The 16,742-nt window shown below is 37.9% G+C and overlaps 2 protein-coding genes across 2 annotated transcripts in view; one reads left to right on the top strand and one right to left on the bottom strand.

The window, feature by feature from the left end:
- SLC27A2 (solute carrier family 27 (fatty acid transporter), member 2) overlaps nt 1–6,105 on the top strand; it is a gene marked incomplete at its 5' end in the record, with an annotated part of 12,185 nt that extends 6,080 nt beyond the window's left edge. The window contains 4 exons of the mRNA XM_009698784.1: nt 1,240–1,438; nt 2,049–2,146; nt 4,683–4,813; nt 5,929–6,105. Of these exons, the coding sequence (XP_009697086.1) occupies nt 1,240–1,438; nt 2,049–2,146; nt 4,683–4,813; nt 5,929–6,105 (605 nt within the window). The remainder of the gene's footprint in view (nt 1–1,239; nt 1,439–2,048; nt 2,147–4,682; nt 4,814–5,928) is intronic.
- Nucleotides 6,106–7,757: 1,652 nt separating this feature from the next.
- The window catches only part of HDC (histidine decarboxylase), a 10,382-nt gene continuing 1,397 nt past the window's right edge, over nt 7,758–16,742 (bottom strand). Inside the window, exons 3-12 of the mRNA XM_009698783.1 lie at nt 15,888–16,001; nt 14,370–14,492; nt 13,392–13,526; nt 12,297–12,440; nt 11,977–12,043; nt 11,146–11,308; nt 10,955–11,045; nt 9,694–9,792; nt 8,898–8,999; nt 7,758–8,712 (exon numbers count right to left, since the gene is read on the bottom strand). Coding sequence (XP_009697085.1) covers nt 7,960–8,712; nt 8,898–8,999; nt 9,694–9,792; nt 10,955–11,045; nt 11,146–11,308; nt 11,977–12,043; nt 12,297–12,440; nt 13,392–13,526; nt 14,370–14,492; nt 15,888–16,001 — 1,791 coding nt within the window. The 3' untranslated portion in view covers nt 7,758–7,959. The remainder of the gene's footprint in view (nt 8,713–8,897; nt 9,000–9,693; nt 9,793–10,954; nt 11,046–11,145; nt 11,309–11,976; nt 12,044–12,296; nt 12,441–13,391; nt 13,527–14,369; nt 14,493–15,887; nt 16,002–16,742) is intronic.

Below are 16,742 nucleotides of genomic sequence, written 5' to 3'. Positions count from 1 at the left end.
AAAGCTTGACTGTCAGCAGGAGCTATTTAATTCTTCTCAGACTTTGTACTTAACATGCCACTAAAGAAACATTTGCAAAATAGAAAGCAGTTCTCTTTTCCAGCAGTGGCTGAAACATTTTGATGTTGGCAATAGAGAAAGCACACATGAAAATACTTTTTTTATAATATATCTTAGTGTCAGTTTCCATAGGAGGACTTTATGTATTGGCACAGGCAAACCTGTGTTTAAACCACATATATGCAATACCTTCCGATTTTGTTGCGTTCTGTTACATGTGTATTTGTTGCTGTGAGTGAGGACAGAAGTGCTCACCTTCTTTGTGCATAAGGGAACAGGTGGACAGGTTACCAACTGCATTAAATTCTCATTGCTGAGGAATATATCAGTTATGTGAGTGTCTGCCTCATAGGCATACTCTCCTATGCCAACTCTCCCTATGCAGTCTCTTCAGTTGGGATGAGGAGGAATGTGCACACATGTATTTATATAAATGAACCCAATGTTTAAGTTTCTGGTCTGCAGAGATATGGAAAATATCTGCAATGTAAGAGAGAAACCCGTGAAAAAATGTAAAATCCCAGGCTTGATGGGGACAGACTGTAATTTATTTTGTGTAGAGATAAAATTCACTCCAGTGTGTAACATCCATGCAAAGCTCTATATAACATGGGGTTGAGTTTCAGTTTACATGAACATATAGGTGTTCCTGCTCCCTTCATAAATTACTCTAGCTCTATCTATAATCCCAATATTTGGTTCCTAAATCCAACTGAATCTTTTGGTTGAGGGGTAAGGCTGCCCCATGCCAGCCGAGTTACGTGGAAGCAGCCTGTACCAACGGTCACCTTCTAAAGACATGCCCGATGCCATGTGTAAGTTTCCCTTGTAGACAGCTGCTGTTGAGTCAGGTGTTTTAAACTGAGGTTTATGAAGCTGTCTAGACAAACTAGGCAACTATTTCCACTTACCAGACAAGTTCTCAGAGACTCTGTTCTGCTGCATTAATACAAGCAGGTGGTAAATTGTGTTACCTACTGACATTTTTGAGGGCTAGTGAATTGAGAGGACAAGGTGAAACTCAATCTGTACCTCCACAACTGATTTTAAAAGATGATGATTTTGACAAAATTCTCAAATAACTCTATAACATCTGTGAGCTTCACTGATGTAATGGAAATTAGGGGAGGTTTGCAATATACACTGTGCTTTTTAAACAAATGTTTTTCCTCTTCATAGGTAAACCTGGACTACTGATCTGCAAAATCACCCAATACGCACCATTTAGTGGCTATGCAGGGTCAAAACAGCAAACAGAGAAGAAGCAATTAAGAAATGTCTTCCAAAAAGGGGATTTATATTTTAATAGCGGTGACCTTTTAGTGATCGACGATGATAACTTCATTTATTTCCATGATCGAACTGGAGACACATTCCGGTTTGTTTATTTATTTAAATGCTTGTCACAAGAGAAAATTCAGACTCATTCTCATGTTTGAATTCATATCCAGTATTTCCTACTGACTGACAAAGAGGAATGTCTCTGACTTCAGTCAGAAAAAGAAAGGATTCCAAGTCACCTCCACTGTCGTATTTTATCAGTTGTGCTCATAGTTACATGCAGAGCCTACAAGAGATTCAGCTTAGGGTGATGAATGAATGCTATTTTGAACAGTCAGAAACCTGTCACATTCACAGAACAAAAACATTGTGGTTTCACACTCGCTATACTTTTAAAACTTAGAAAGCATAGAGCCTAGGATGGAATCTAAGGTAAGTAATAGTTTTGAGTTTTGTTTGTTTAGAGCCATTTTAAGCATGATTAAGTGTGTGAAATTCTTCTGAGAGATGAATAATCTGGAATGCATTGTTGAATTTTGCAGCATGTTTTTCTCTACTTTTGATAACAAGTTCCTTGTTCTAGTGCAAAAGTGCTTTCTGATCTCAAGCTCAGCGCTCAGCCAATTGTAAAGTCAGGCATTAAAACACTGGAGATCACTGTGTGTAATACACATAGAAATCATGGCTATTGACTGCTTATTTTCCAGGTGGAAAGGGGAAAATGTTTCTACAACAGAAGTTGCAGATGTTTTAGGACTGATTGACTGCGTTCAAGAAGTTATTGTATATGGAGTATCTGTTCCAGGTATGAGTGAAATACTTGAAGTGTTTCAAGAAAAGAATTTTTTAATACGTTAACAAAATATCAATATACTGAACTGCAGAGTATAGGTAGCCCTACTTCAGCCTGTTTTTCTTAAGCTATATTTGATACATCATTTAAATGTATGCAATATTAATTAGCTAAAAAAACATAGCCAAAGCTTATATTAACATAGTATGACAAGAATACTAACAGGAGAATGGAAGAACATTTGAGATTAAATATCTTTGGTATAAACATTGTTGTGTCTTTTACAGGAATATGGCTCTGCAATTACTGTAGAGTGGGACAAACAAAATAGACTTGAATTTCTAGGAGAACAAGAATGTTGCTTAAGAAATTGATTTCTCCCTTTTTCACCTTTCTTTAACCATCTGAAGGAATGCAAGAAGTTCTGACGTGTACTGCCTTTTTTTTACTCCTCAAAAATCTGTGAAATCTTTGAACTTTTATAAACTCTTTAAGTGCTTACGGCAAATTTTTTTTGCCTTTTTTTTTTTTTTTTTAATTTGAGAGGCACTGCTGCTAAAGGCCGATTCCCAGAGATACTGGAAGACAAAAGAGGGAACAGATAGCTTTACTCTACTTTCTTGTCCTCTGTATTTTGGAGGTACCTTTCTATCCATGTTTCTCACTTAGCCAAGAGCTGCAGGACTCCCATCTAGCTCCTCACTGTATTTGGGTTCTGATGGACAGTTAAAATAGAACCCATTCTTACAGTGTAATGTAGGGATCTGAAATCAAACAAAGTTAGATTTGACTGGAATCCCACGTATTGCATTGCCCAAATGGTTTGGACTAGGTGGCATAATACAGTGCATACTGTAGTCTAAGGAGGAGGAGGAATTTTGGAGCCTCTATCAACTAAGTTAACAGATACTAACAGGTATATTGGATTAATTATTAATTCATTAACAATATTAATTAACAAGTATCACACTTTTCCAGAAAGGCTTCCAGACTATGGTGTATCATAACATGAGTCACATCAATGACAATTTAGTATTTTGGAATTGAAAGGCATGTTAGGAGATCCCACTATTCCTACATCCCCTGTTTATTCAACATGTGAGAGATTCTGTTAATGTTATGATCCACTCGCTATTTCCTCTACTGAAAGTAGAAGACATGAGAATAGAAATGCCCAGTGTTTCTGAGGCTAGAATAACAAGGCTGTTTATAAACCAAGATGATCTATTAGAATAGTGAATTTAATTCAAATAAGTAAACTTTTATTAACCATGTATGTCTCTGCTATACCTGTTGATCTAAAATTAAAGCCTCTCTGTCTACATCACTCTTGTTTTCAGCTGCTTTGTGGTAGGGATAAACACACAGCTTCACTAGGAGACATTTCAAAAGAAAGGTAACATAAATGGTCTAGAATTCTTTATGTATTTCTCAGATTACACTCTAGGAGATGAGGCAGATACACTCTTATTCTCAATGCTTTTGTAAAACCACATAGGTGTTAATACTTAATTATGGAACAACTTTATGGAAAAAAAAAAATACTGTTCAAACCGATTCTCACCTTACATTTGTCATTTGTGAAAGAACTGGGTGGATTGTGGTTTGGTTTTTTTTTTTTCTGTTTTACATGGCACAAAAATATTTGTACTTTAGTAATGTAGCTGGGGGGGATAATATACATCACCTGACAACTCATTCATTCAACACTCTAGATTTTGAATAAACAAATTGGAATGCCAGGTGTCATCAATACATGGTGTTAAAGGCAAACAGAAACAAGACTCAAACTGAAGAACAATTTCTCTTAAATTAGCATATGCTTCTGCTCTGCTTTTCTTTTAAGCATTAGATGCTACTTTCTGTTTTCACTTTGTCCTGTACACAGTTCTGTGAAAGCATTCATATGGTTTTAATGTAAAACTTTGTATAAGAATATTACCTATTTCTTCTTGCATTACCTGTAATCCCAGAAAACAGAAGGAACACCAAAAAAGTTTGTTTTTAAATGCCATCCTAATCCCTTAGCCACCAAAAGGGGAGGGAAGAAGCCCTCTCAGTACGTAGTTGAACAAGTAAAAAATGTGAAATACTTGAATTTTTCAAGTGCTTAATCATTCATATGGTAATAAACAGTGGTAAACTGGGTCTTAGTCCTTTCTGTCCTCTTTCTGCATGGATAAGCTTGTCAGCACAACAAGTACAAGCGTATTTACCATGATTTATTGTAAAGTAAATTAACCCACACAGTTAAATGCTACTGCAGGCAGACTTCAGAGTACTGAGACCTGATTTTCCAAAGACTTTTGGAAGAAGGATGATTTTCAAAATGGCTGCCATCTATAATTCTGATGCTGGGCTTTCGAAAGAGTTTGGCATCTAGCATACTGAAGACTTAAGAAAATCTAATCACTTAGATGTCTAAAGGAAAATATGTTAGCATGTTTTCTAAAGTGGCTTAGAAGGAAGAGCTCACTTATAGGAGAAAGAGAGGTTAGGTTCAAATTTATATACGAACTACAGTTACTTGCTGTCCTTATTCCTTCAGGTTATGAAGGCAGAACAGGAATGGCATGTGTTCGACTAAAGAAAAACTGTGAATTTAATGGAAAAACTACTTACAGACATGTTAACACTCACCTTCCAAACTACGCAAGACCTCGTTTTATAAGGATTACGGTAAACCAGTGTTCCTAAGTAGCTTTTGTGTGTCCATCTGCATTGTGTTTTCTTTCTTTTTCTGTAAGGACCATGGACTTCCTAGTTACACTAGCAATTCTCAAAAAGGCTTCTTTTGTCTCTCGCTTGTTCTTGTCATTTACCGATACTAAAGCAGAACCGCACCCAGATGCTTCAATTCAGCCTGAAAACAACAGGTTGCATGAGCAGCTACAAGATACCTGGCACGTGTTAACATACAAAATCAGAAAGATCTCGTAGTGGAAAATACCTTTGCTGTTGGATTCCTTTAACACAGTAACACAGCTGTGTTCTCAGTTTAGTGTAGCTCCCTCTACCGACTGTTCTGTGGGAAAGAGCCATACACAAAAGCTTGCCAGAGCGCTGTATTTTGCTACAGAGGACTGAGATTTTTATCCTACCAGTGAATAAAAGCCAAATTCTAAACTGCAGTTTAACTTGAATTAGGAAAATGTTGCAAGAATGTCACTCTCACTGTACTTCAAGTTATTTAAAATAAACATTGCTGCTTTGAGAAAGGTTGCACATTCACTGAGGTGATTCAAGAGGACTAACAGAGATACTAGCATGCCTTATTATTTAATCAATCTTTAAACTTTTGAGTTGTACAAACAAAACAGTTGACCAGTCAAGGCAGTGGTTTGTCTTGCCATCTGATGTAAAGTACAGCGAGTCTTGCCCAGTAACCATCTGCCATTTTCTTTGCTCTTCTTTTCTGAGAAAAACTCTGCTGTTTTTTGATCCAAGAACATAATTAAATAATTATCTGGATAAACCCCTTGATTCTCTCTGACTAAAAGCTGAAAACTAGTGTTTTCCTGCCTTATTTAAATAGAATAGTAAGGTAAGCCTTTCAATAATGTTTCTGTGGCCCCAGCAGTTCTTACATTCAGAGTAATTACTGGCCCACATATTCCACAGTCCAGTTATTATCTGATGAATGCAGATGGTTTAGACCTCTATTAGTAAGGCTTCAACTTCTGTGCTCTATGGATTTTCTTGAAATATGATTCCCTTTAAATTTAGGAAAGCTAATCTAATTCCCACAATTATATGCTGACATTGATAAGTAGAGTTGTAATTTTGTTTTGTAGAGTGCCATTGAACTTACAGCAACTTTTAAGTACCGTAAAGTACAACTAGTGGAGGAGGGTTTCAATCCAGCAGTCATCAAAGATCGCCTGTATTTCCTGGATGACAAAGAAAACCTGTATGTACAACTGACCCAGGACATTTATAACTCGGTAAAAAAACATGAGTTCAAATTGTGAGCATGTCAGAAAAAAAAAAAAAATCTGTGTTTTATAATAGTTTTTAAAGCATCTGTTATTCTAACCTTGCCAGGAACTCCTATTTATTAATATTAGCAACTATCAGTATCTGAAATGAAGTGTGAATGTAAGATTGTTTTAATAAAGGAGAACTTCTCCAACTCTACTTTTATCTTAGCCTGGCTTCTCCTCTCCTTCATACTTTAAATCTTACCTACCTTCCTACTGCGTATGGATGTATTGTTAATGCTGTGAATGTTAATACTGTGCACCTAAGGATGTGAAAGTGGGTGCAATGTAAAACATCTTTATGCAAATACATTTATATTAAAGGGTGATTCACTGCATTAGTAAAAATTCCATCCCTAAGCCAAAACACAAAACTCATTAAAAAACACCATTAATGAAACTTATGGTTGTCTCAAATTGACTAATAAAAAAAGTCTGTATTAGATGCTTACATTAACTTTTATCCATTGCAGCAGAGATGCCCTCTTATTTTTCATGAACCAAATAATACATACACAGAATGAGAACAATTTCCAAGCACTAAGACATATTTTCCTTTGGGCACAAACAGAGTAAAGGCAGGCCAGATACTTCATAATAAAGTGTGGCTTAGATTTCCCTAGGATTTAAAAAAAGGCAATTTTACAGAATGGAATAAAATAAATCTGTTTTTACTAGAAAGGGTTAGCAGGCCAAATTTTACTGCTCCTTGTAACATGTGCCTCAATATGAGGCACTGTGAGTTTAGCTGATGTTGTATAAAGGTATGGAAACTGTTCTGATTAACCAGACCCATTATTTATATAACTTAAGAATAGTTATACTGGGTCAGACTGAAGATCCACCTGGCCAAGTACACTGTCTTCAAGATGAGGTATTTGCAGGTGTCTGGAAAACAACTATGAAGGAGGCAGCAAGCGTCTAGCAATGCTTTCCCAGAATAATCTCCTAGCAATCACCATGCTTCCTGACTCAACAGTAGTATCTCTGAATTTAAAGGTGCCCTCATTAGATTTTTCTCCCCCAGTTTTTTTAATTATTCTTGAAAAAATACGTAAATCATTGGCCTCTTGTAGCAATAAATTTGTTTGCTGTATAGAGACCCTTTCTTCTGTAATGCCCCTTAGTTCTTCTCTTATGAGAAAGTGAAATACCATTCCTACTCTCTTTCCCCATGCGCTTGTGATTTACAGACCTTCGGTAATGCTGAGAAAGGCCACAGGTGCAGGTGCTTAGCAAGAGCAACTGCTTTTGCAACCTGGTTGCATGAAGCCTCCTGTGCACTGCAACTGATGAGCACAGATGGAATGGCAGGGCTGCTGTGTTTTTAAACTTGGGGAATTTTAAAATTGCTCTAGTACAGCAAAATCTCTTAGAGAGGTTACACCCTTCTTTTTGCACAGTTCAGAACTGATGTTGGCATTGTCTGCACACACAGATCCTCGCAGTGGTCTAGAGAGTTTAAGTCAAGGTATTAAAAAAAATAAATCAATGGTGCAATTAGAGACCTAAATTGTTTACCCCTACTGAGGCTACCATATTTTGTCAAAATGGTTCTAGCCCGCCAGCTGGAAACTGTCCATTACCAGGACTGATAAGGCAGAAATTGGCATTTTCTTTACCAGTCTACAAACCAGAATTTCATGTTATATGCCTGCAAGATTTATTTGACATTTTAATCTATAAATGCACAAGGTTTCCACCAGTAAAAGCACAGAATTTTCTCAGTGGTCATCACCACTGCTTACATATTGAACAAAATAACATGTAGTATTGCATATGAATAAGCAAACTTTGGTTCTCTTTCTACCTGGAGAGGTCTTAAGGACCAGTCTCTTTTATTTGTTAAACAATGGCTTGCAGAGGACAACAAGGCAGCTGAAGACCACACTGAATGCTACACTCCGGAAAGCTTGGTACACTGTAGAACTTAATTAATTTTTTGAAGGCCCTTTTTTTGAACATCATCACCTCTTCAGGCAGCCTGGAAAGAATTCTGGCATTTGCATGAGACTCCTTCTTGTCAGTGGCTGCTGCTTTGGGGTTACATTGCTCAAGACTACCAGTTACTGGCACACTGTTGCAACTAAGGGAACGTGCTGTCTTTTTCTTGCCTTGAACAGATAAGTAACTGAATAAAAAAGAGGTTAACTTATGTTTGGTAACATCTTCTGGAAAACAGTCATCTAGAGGATCCCCTTGACCTTTCACTTGTTGACTAATCACGCACGTACTGGGACTCACTGCTAACTTCTTAGGCTGAACTACTATTTTTCTGGAAGGTGTTTGGTATTTTCCTCCATCTAGATAAAGCTGAGAAGCATTACTAATAGCATCAGAACTAGGCTTAACTATCATATCAGGAATTCTTGCCCCATCACCAGAATTGATGCAGTGCAACCCATAATTCTGGCTAATGATTTGGGCTGCAGTCTGTTGAATGATGTTCCAGTCTTGCAGAATATCTTCCCTGGTTGTGAACTGAGATGTTACGGTAAAGCGAATGATGAACTTGTCACAAATGGTTGCTGGAATAAGGAAGAGCCTGCCAGAACTGCTTAGTTCTTTCAAGAGTCTTTCTGTCAGCCAGTTGGGACCCTGTTTTAAACAGAAGAAAAGAAAAATACTATAGTTAGACTTTCCAGTGACATCCAAACGCCTCTGTAAGAATTCCAGCATTACAAATTCTTACATGAAAGTTTATTCACAGTTCTTAATGTCTGGGGAGAGATCAGCTGTTGTCAATTCATTCCAAAGAGACATGCAAAAGGCCCAGTCTTTACCTTTAGGCGAAATACAACCAGTCCGAGATGTCTCTTGGCAGGAATTTCAAAGAGTGGATCACTTATAACCAAGGATTCAAAGAATTTGGCTGTTTCAGTGCTCTATAATTAAGGAAAAAAAAAGTAGTTATGTATTGGTTTGTCACAAACCCACTATAAGACACTAAATCAGGTAGTTAAAAAGATTCCTTTCCTTACTAAACCGCATCATTCCTATGCATGAATGATAGCAAACAGAAGAATAACAACAAAGCTTAAGAATTTTAAAGTCTGTCTCTATTTGCCCAAACCCTTGACAATGAACAAGAGTAACTGGACCATACACCAGGATTTTCTAGAAGGTTTGAAAACAGAATGTGCCTTCTCAGATTAGAGTCCTTTTGCAGCAACCATTGATCCACAGTATGATCCCTTGTATTTACACTCCAGAGTTAAGCCTGTAAATTTTCATAGCAATGGGTTCAGCCACCCATCACAGCCTGCGTCCCAAACAGCTGCCACTTTGCCTCAAAGAAAGCTTCTACAGATTAGTACTCAGTAACATGCAGAAGGCATTGACTTACTGAGTTGCTTTCCATTGCCTATTGCTTCCAAGAAGGGTACCGGAAATGTTTTGTCTACACAGTCAATCTTTACAGATTACCCAAGAGTAAAATCAGCACGCATTTAGTGTTCACATGCAAGCTTTGTGTGTGAAAGGATTACTGTTACTTATCTTTGCATCACTGAATTTATTAAACTCAGCTACCAATAAATGAACATAATACATTTATGCTTGCACTGGTAATTCACATACATGTCGGACATGAGCTTGAAGCTTTTTCACCCCAAATGAACGGATCACAAACCACAGCTTCAAAGAACGAAATCGACGACTCAGTGGAATTTGCCAGTGCTGTGAAAACACAACAGTGGATGGATGAGTGCAAAAACAAGAGAAAGGCGTGTCCCCTTAGGCTGCCACGTCTGTTGCTTCAGACTCAGGTCAGAAATCTCTGTTGACACAAATAACTTCCTATTCCTGAAAATCTGCTAAGCCTAGGAAACAGCCATCAAAGAAACGTTATGTCTGCATACTTTTCAATTATTTGCAAAAATAACATTTTGGCTATTCCCCTTAATCTATGGCCTAGATATGTTTAGAATTTTTAGTTAGTTACCAGCTAATAACACCACCTTTCTGCATTTAAAGAGCATTATCAATTTAAGATTTATACATTTACACTTTAGGACTGAGTGCTCACTTCAGTTCCTGTAATTTGCATATTTAAGTGCCATCCTGAACGTTTTCCCAAATCAACTATAAACAGCGAGAGCTGATAGAGGGGTACACCCTTCCAGAGGAAATAACACCTACTGCATGGAAAAGAGTGACAAAACATGTAAGGGAATACTTCTAGGGAGCTACACAATTACATGCAGGGTCCTCTTTAACCACAAGAGGGACTCATTGATAGACCTTTTTTCCGCCCCTCTCTACCCTCACACTCTCTAGTGAAAAGCACTATTGATTTCAAGAAAACAATTATCTTTTCAGGACTAGGGTGAGATCATAGAAGAAACAATCGGCAGTGAATATTCTTTTGTTTTACTGTACTGAAATCTGCTGTAAGATAGATCTAAAGTGAAATGCCTCTTGGCTCTCCTATGAATACCTTAATCTGAAGAAAAATTTAATTCATTCTACAGCTGTTTCAGAGCATGGTGTTTCCATTGAAAGAAAACCAGCCAAAATGCCATCAGTAGGAATTACTTCAGCAACACAATGCACAGAAAAGACCCTTCTAAATAACAAAGGCAAGGCTGGATCCCCATCTGTGTAAAAATCTTAAGTACTTCAATCTCTATATCTGAAAGCAATTTATAATTAATTTTCATAACCAGGGCTCACTTCAAAGTTTTATTATTTAATCTGCATTAGGATCTCAGCATAATTGGGTTTATGCTTTGATGTTATAAGACCAGCTATGAGATAAGCACACTCCAGAGTGTGAGGAATTTCGCAGTCTGTCTGAACACTTTCTAAGCAATTTAAAAGACCAACTCAAATAACTTACCATGAAATCAACAGCAGCTCCTGAGTTGGGATGTCTGAGGTAGACAGGGTTAACGCTGAAGGTTTGATGTAACTTGGATTTATCCTTAACCCTGTGAATTGTAGAATGAACTGTATTTAGCAAAAAATTGTGCAGAGAAAGACTGCAATTTGCACGTTACCCTTTTGGTGTTGTGTTTTGCCTTTACTCACCAAAATCCAGTGCAGTCAAAATGAACCATCATCCATTTAGAAGGGTTAAAAGTAAAGGAATCTGCATATTCAATTCCATCCAAGAACAATCGAAATTCAGGACATACAAATGCTGTTCCTGCATATGCTGCATCAATATGAAGCCAGAGTCCCTCAGCATCACCTGTTGGAATTCAAATGGTTGTTATGTAAGGGACCTCAGGAATCAAAGTACATGCTTCATCTCTCCTTTCTGAAATCCAGGTGCATGTTTCTGCAGGAGGCAGACAGGCTGACAACAAAATAGCGAGTAAGACAAACAATCAACAATTGTTTTATTCTAAAGCTTTCATATGAGTGAGGCTTCTTAACACTTGATTTCTCTTACCTGCCTTTTTACTAAGTGAAATTCCCCAGTACAACTCAGTTGCACAAACCCAGAATAAAGACACGGTGGCAAGCAAAAAAGGACCCAGAGATAGAAGCCACACTCTGACCCATAAGAGAAAGTGCCGCAGGTCTTCAGCAGCTTCTTGTCAGAATTTATGCTGGAATAGAATCTGCAATCATGTCAAATTTACCTATTGAACTGGTGGCTACAAAGGATGTCCTACCAAACACTACCTTCAAAACTCCAAAATTTCATTCATCTTGAATAGAATGTATTTTAGTATCCTAATCTAAATCTTAGAGAAATCACTGCGAAGTCTTGCACTGACCACCGATCTTTGAAACATATCTGAAAAACTCTGCTGATTAGTGTTTCTACTCTCCTTAGTTTTGGCATAAAAAATTCTCATATTATCTTTTCTGTGCTATCATAGTTTAAAATCAGGAAAAAAAGACACTTACAAATTGGACCTAGTTCTGAGAGATTGTCAAAAGCACAGACACCAGTTGTACCCAAAGTTGCACAAACCTAGGAGAAAACAAACCTGTTAAGATGGCATTTTTTTAATAAATGGATGCAGCACTTTAAAAGTGGAGAGACTATCATAGACAGTTGAAATGATATTAAGATATTTTTGTTCAATGAAATAGAAATTCTTGTATACATTTTAACCTTCATCTGATGTATTTTAACACAATAAGAAATGTTTCAGATGTACTTTTATGTTGACGTTAAGAATACAACACTATGTCAATACTCCCAACCAGAAAGTTGAACATACAAAGACTGGCACTAGCCCTTTCTTTCTGTCTTCTGCAATTGCTTTCTTCAAGGTTTCGCCTCTGAGGGAAAAGTTCTCATCCACAGGCAGAAATTTCATCTTCACGAGAGAAATCAAGCCAGCCTTTTCTACGGAAGAATGTGCCTTTAAAAAAAGAAAAACAGTAAGAAAGCAAGCTCTGAGGCTGGACAGCTGTGAAAAGTTCTGGCCTTATAAAAGACAGTGGTTGCAAGGAAAGCAGAGATAAGGTCCTTATTGTAATCCATATTAATACAAGTCTGAAAGTTCCTTCTTTGTAACTAAAAGAAATAATACACTAATTCCAACGAATGCATATGCTCCATTTATTTGGGTATTGGTCTCTAAAATGTAATATTAGGCATCTTCACCTTGTGTTTGGAGGGCCTTTTATCAAAACTCAGATCTTAAACGAGCCTCTAGAAATGGATCAACCTCAGTTTATTCCGTCCTCCCTGCCATAAGAAGATAAAAACCCCTGAAGAGTGCCTACTTCTGGGTAGGCCAAAACCCCTCACAAGACAGAGCCCTTTTAGTTATCCTAAGAAAGAACCAGCATGAGTATGTCTCCTGTTGTAGTTTTCATAGGGCAATATGATTGTTCAGGAGTCCGAGGACAGAACAGGTTTGCAGGCAGAGTCACAGTACTGTGTAGATGTTTCGTCCAAGAACACAAGCACAGAGGCCCAGAGTGGAGACCACAACCAGGAGCAGCACTGAGGTAATGCTCTGAGCGTGCCTGTCTCCAAGTGGAAGGCAGCTGTGAAGAAACAAGAGCTGAAGCAGCATGAGATCCGCACCTAGTTACTGCAACAAGGCTTTGTGAAAAACAGGAAGGAAGCGCAGAAATGAGTCATGTGAAATGGTCTCTTGAGGACTCCTGGGACTCTACAAAACCTCATCTCACACTGATTTCGTTTCCCTATCTGCCGCAAGAGACATTACAGGGATTCGTTCATGCTTGTGAGGCATTCATGTTACTGTTTTTGTCTTAGTACAGAAATTTGAGTTCACATTATATGGTCTAGGTGAGACAGCGGAGGCAAATTTGTTTTCTTTGTAACCATAAGAACATACTTGATCAGATGCATAAGCGATGAGGCGAGAATTGAGTGAGGACTCATCAGTGTCTGGCTCAGAAACCTTCATCTCCAGAATTTTGTTCTTCCTTGCTGCTAGCAGTGCAACCAAGGTTGATTCACTCACCGTGCTCTGCAAAGACATTGCTCATTTACTGCAACATATTGCTACTATATTGCTATTTTGTCTGGAATTTAATGAAGTTGTTGAAGTGCCCAGCTGCCCACCCCTTTTTATTTCTACTACCGCTTTTCTGGGATGCAGTGGAAAGTCACTAGCTGCTCAGCAGCTCTCTGGCCCAGCAACACAAAACAAAGCCTTTTAACTGCTGTATATTTTTAATGTGCATAACCGAGCTGGGGAGACTAAATAAAATCACATTTTCCTTTTGTTCTTCTGCAACTAAAATGTAGCATCTCCCATAAAAATTACAAACCTGAGCAAAGCTGTTTAAACATCACAAAGCCTCAGCACTGATTGCAGGGTATACTTGCTTAGGCCTTAAGAAAGGAGGTAAAGGTTCAAGGCCTTGACCTTGCAACTCTGAGACACAAAGTAGACATGAGAAAAAGGAAAAATCATTTCTTGTGTGGCTAAGGACTGCTGGTAGGAGGACAGTGACAACGATTCCTTCTGTAATTATGGAACAATCACTTTAGTGAGTAATTTGGTGATGCAAAACAGGCTGAAGAAACCAAATCTGACTCTCATTTATCCTTAGTAAGGCCACAAGAGTGCCTGCTCCTCGTCTGTAACACAATTAGGACTAAAAGCAATAGCAATTCCTATTCTAGAATAATATATATTTAATACTAAAATTTGGGAAAGTAATGGGAAAGGCAAATTGGTATTTGTCTTTATTCAGATCCATATAGCAAATCTTGTTGGTTTTGCCTCCAGGAAAACTATCACCCAGAAGGAAATTCACTTGAGTGAAAACAAAATGTTGATGAGGCCACCTCTGATCTCCCCCACCTGTAATACTCCTCCCCCCACACTGTCAGGATGGTGGTGCAGGAATTTATCTGGAAGGCCCAGCATTTTAGCCAACCAATCCATCACATTCATTTCCAGTTCTGTACAGGCTGGACTGGATGCCTAGAAAAATCAAAAAAGAGAATCAGGCTGTAATTCACACTGCAAACACAGTAGGAATATAAGCCTTAGAGTAAACCACACATAATTTTAATTAATAGCTATTAACACTTTTTAGTTGCCTTGGGAGAAATCTCACCTAGATACAACAAAGGCAGATGACAAGCTTTGTAGCACTAGATATATAAGCAGCTGTGTAATATTATGGCCCATACTTAGCAGAACACAATGCTATTGCAATAAAAATTATGTTGTTTGGTGAGTTCAGTAATACAGACCTCCATGTTAAGGCCGCGGTTAAAGGTCAGCTCTGTCTACCTTGCTCATTACCAGTTGTTCTCTTGGAACACCCAATACAGAGACTCTCACCAATCTCCTTAAAATGCTCTCTCCAGATTACCTGCATCATCTCAGTGTTGAGCTTCTAACGTATCAGTAATTTTACAAGTCATTAAAAAAAAAAAAAAAAAAATCACAGTGAGCTATTGAGACAAAACCGTAGAACTGCAGTTCACCACACAAGTACATGCTCTTGGTCCCTAATGAGAAAGGTTACTGATCCATCTTCCAACTGAGAGTTAAGGGAGGCTCTTTGAAGAACAGCAAAAGAAAGAAGAAAGCTGTTCTGCAGTGTCCAGCTTTCTACTTATGAAAGAATCTGTTTACACTGCAAACTTAATAGAAATCTATCAAAACTAGACTGAGCATGGAAATGGATGTTTCTGTCTATGCAAAGAGCTAATCTGATACAACTATATGGAGATCATAACCATCAATTTTTTACAGGTTGATGAGCTTCTACTGCTTTGTTACACAGAGACAGGCATCTAAAAATCTGGGCAGCTTCACCACTGGGGAAAACATTGGCTTCAGAACACTACCAAGGAATGTGGAGTCACAACCAAATAGTGCTGCGTAGCTGCTGCAGGAGGACAGAAAATACTCAGATATTCTGGGACAGGCCACCAAACAATTATTTTCAGAAGAGGAAAAATAGAAAATGTATTCTCTCAAAGGAGCAGGAAAATTAGAACAGAGCCCAACCTAGCCTGCAGTCAGGGATGGTGGCTGCTCTATTGCCTGCAGTGCTTGTGTAACAGTCTTGGCACTGAGACTAGACAATGGGGTACAATGCTCACAGTGGGATATGCAAAGAATTAGAAAACAGACATTTCCAGTGGTATGTTTTCGTCATTCATCTCTTACTATTGGGTAATGTTTGCTCTTAGATGTTCTATTTATTATTTTTTCAAGTGACATTTTTCATTTATGCAAATGACACACAATTGGTTAAAGTAAATTATACTGACTCACAGAACAAGAAAGACTGACTATGACCTGCTCCTGCATAATACACACAGTAGATGAATATCTAAAATAACAACAACAAAAAATTACCCATGTGAATCCCAAGCAGTTAATTGCATCAGCCAACATATCTCCAAGGAGTGAAGGCCAGGAAGTAAGAGCTGGAAAGTAGGCATGCATGTGTGGACTTTGCCAATGGACTACCTAGAACAAAATTATCTAGATGTTAAGTCTGAAAATGTCACAAAATTCTGCACAAGATGCAGTGATTAGCATCCGTTTAAAGTGATGGAAAAGGATCACAGCAACATAATATGTGCAATTACAGATTTGCTAGCAGAAAGCTACAGAGATGATATCAACAGGAGTGCAGCACTAGCGAATGATAACACTATGTCGTTATTAGATAAATTCCAAGTTATAGCAAAAGCATTTATCTGAATTAAACAGGCAGACAAAGATTCTGAACAGGAAAGAATGGTCTTTTGAACACTGCACAACAGAGTCAGAAATATTTATTGAAATATTTATCTTTATAAGGGGAATCCTTGCAACAAAGTTGCTCTTGCTCATTTTGTCATAAACAGCTTGCCTTTAGCTACACACAGCAATTTACAATTATATAGCTCCCCTCTATACACCTGAAGGAGCTTGTATGTGGACACCACATAAGCGTGTTTAACGTGAATACCTCTCCTATATCAGACCAAGTTTCTGCAAACATCTGTACAGAAAATTTTAAAACAGCCTTTGAAACAGCTTCTTACATAAAGCATTTAATTATTTAATATGAACTCCCTTAGCCGAATCTGCAGTACTTATGTACAAGAGGAAGGAGACCTTTACACTCAAAGAGCAGGAGGCAAGTCTTATATGTACACGACCTTGGACAAGACATGTTTCACCTTGCTGTGCCTGAGTTTCCACATCTCTGAAACTGAGATG

Source organism: Cariama cristata, unplaced genomic scaffold, assembly GCF_000690535.1.
Source record: "Cariama cristata isolate BGI_N322 unplaced genomic scaffold, ASM69053v1 scaffold26884, whole genome shotgun sequence".
Classification (NCBI taxonomy): Eukaryota; Metazoa; Chordata; class Aves; order Cariamiformes; family Cariamidae; genus Cariama; species Cariama cristata.
Note: the sequence above shows the minus strand (reverse complement) of the source record. Positions and strands in the feature narration are given on the sequence as shown.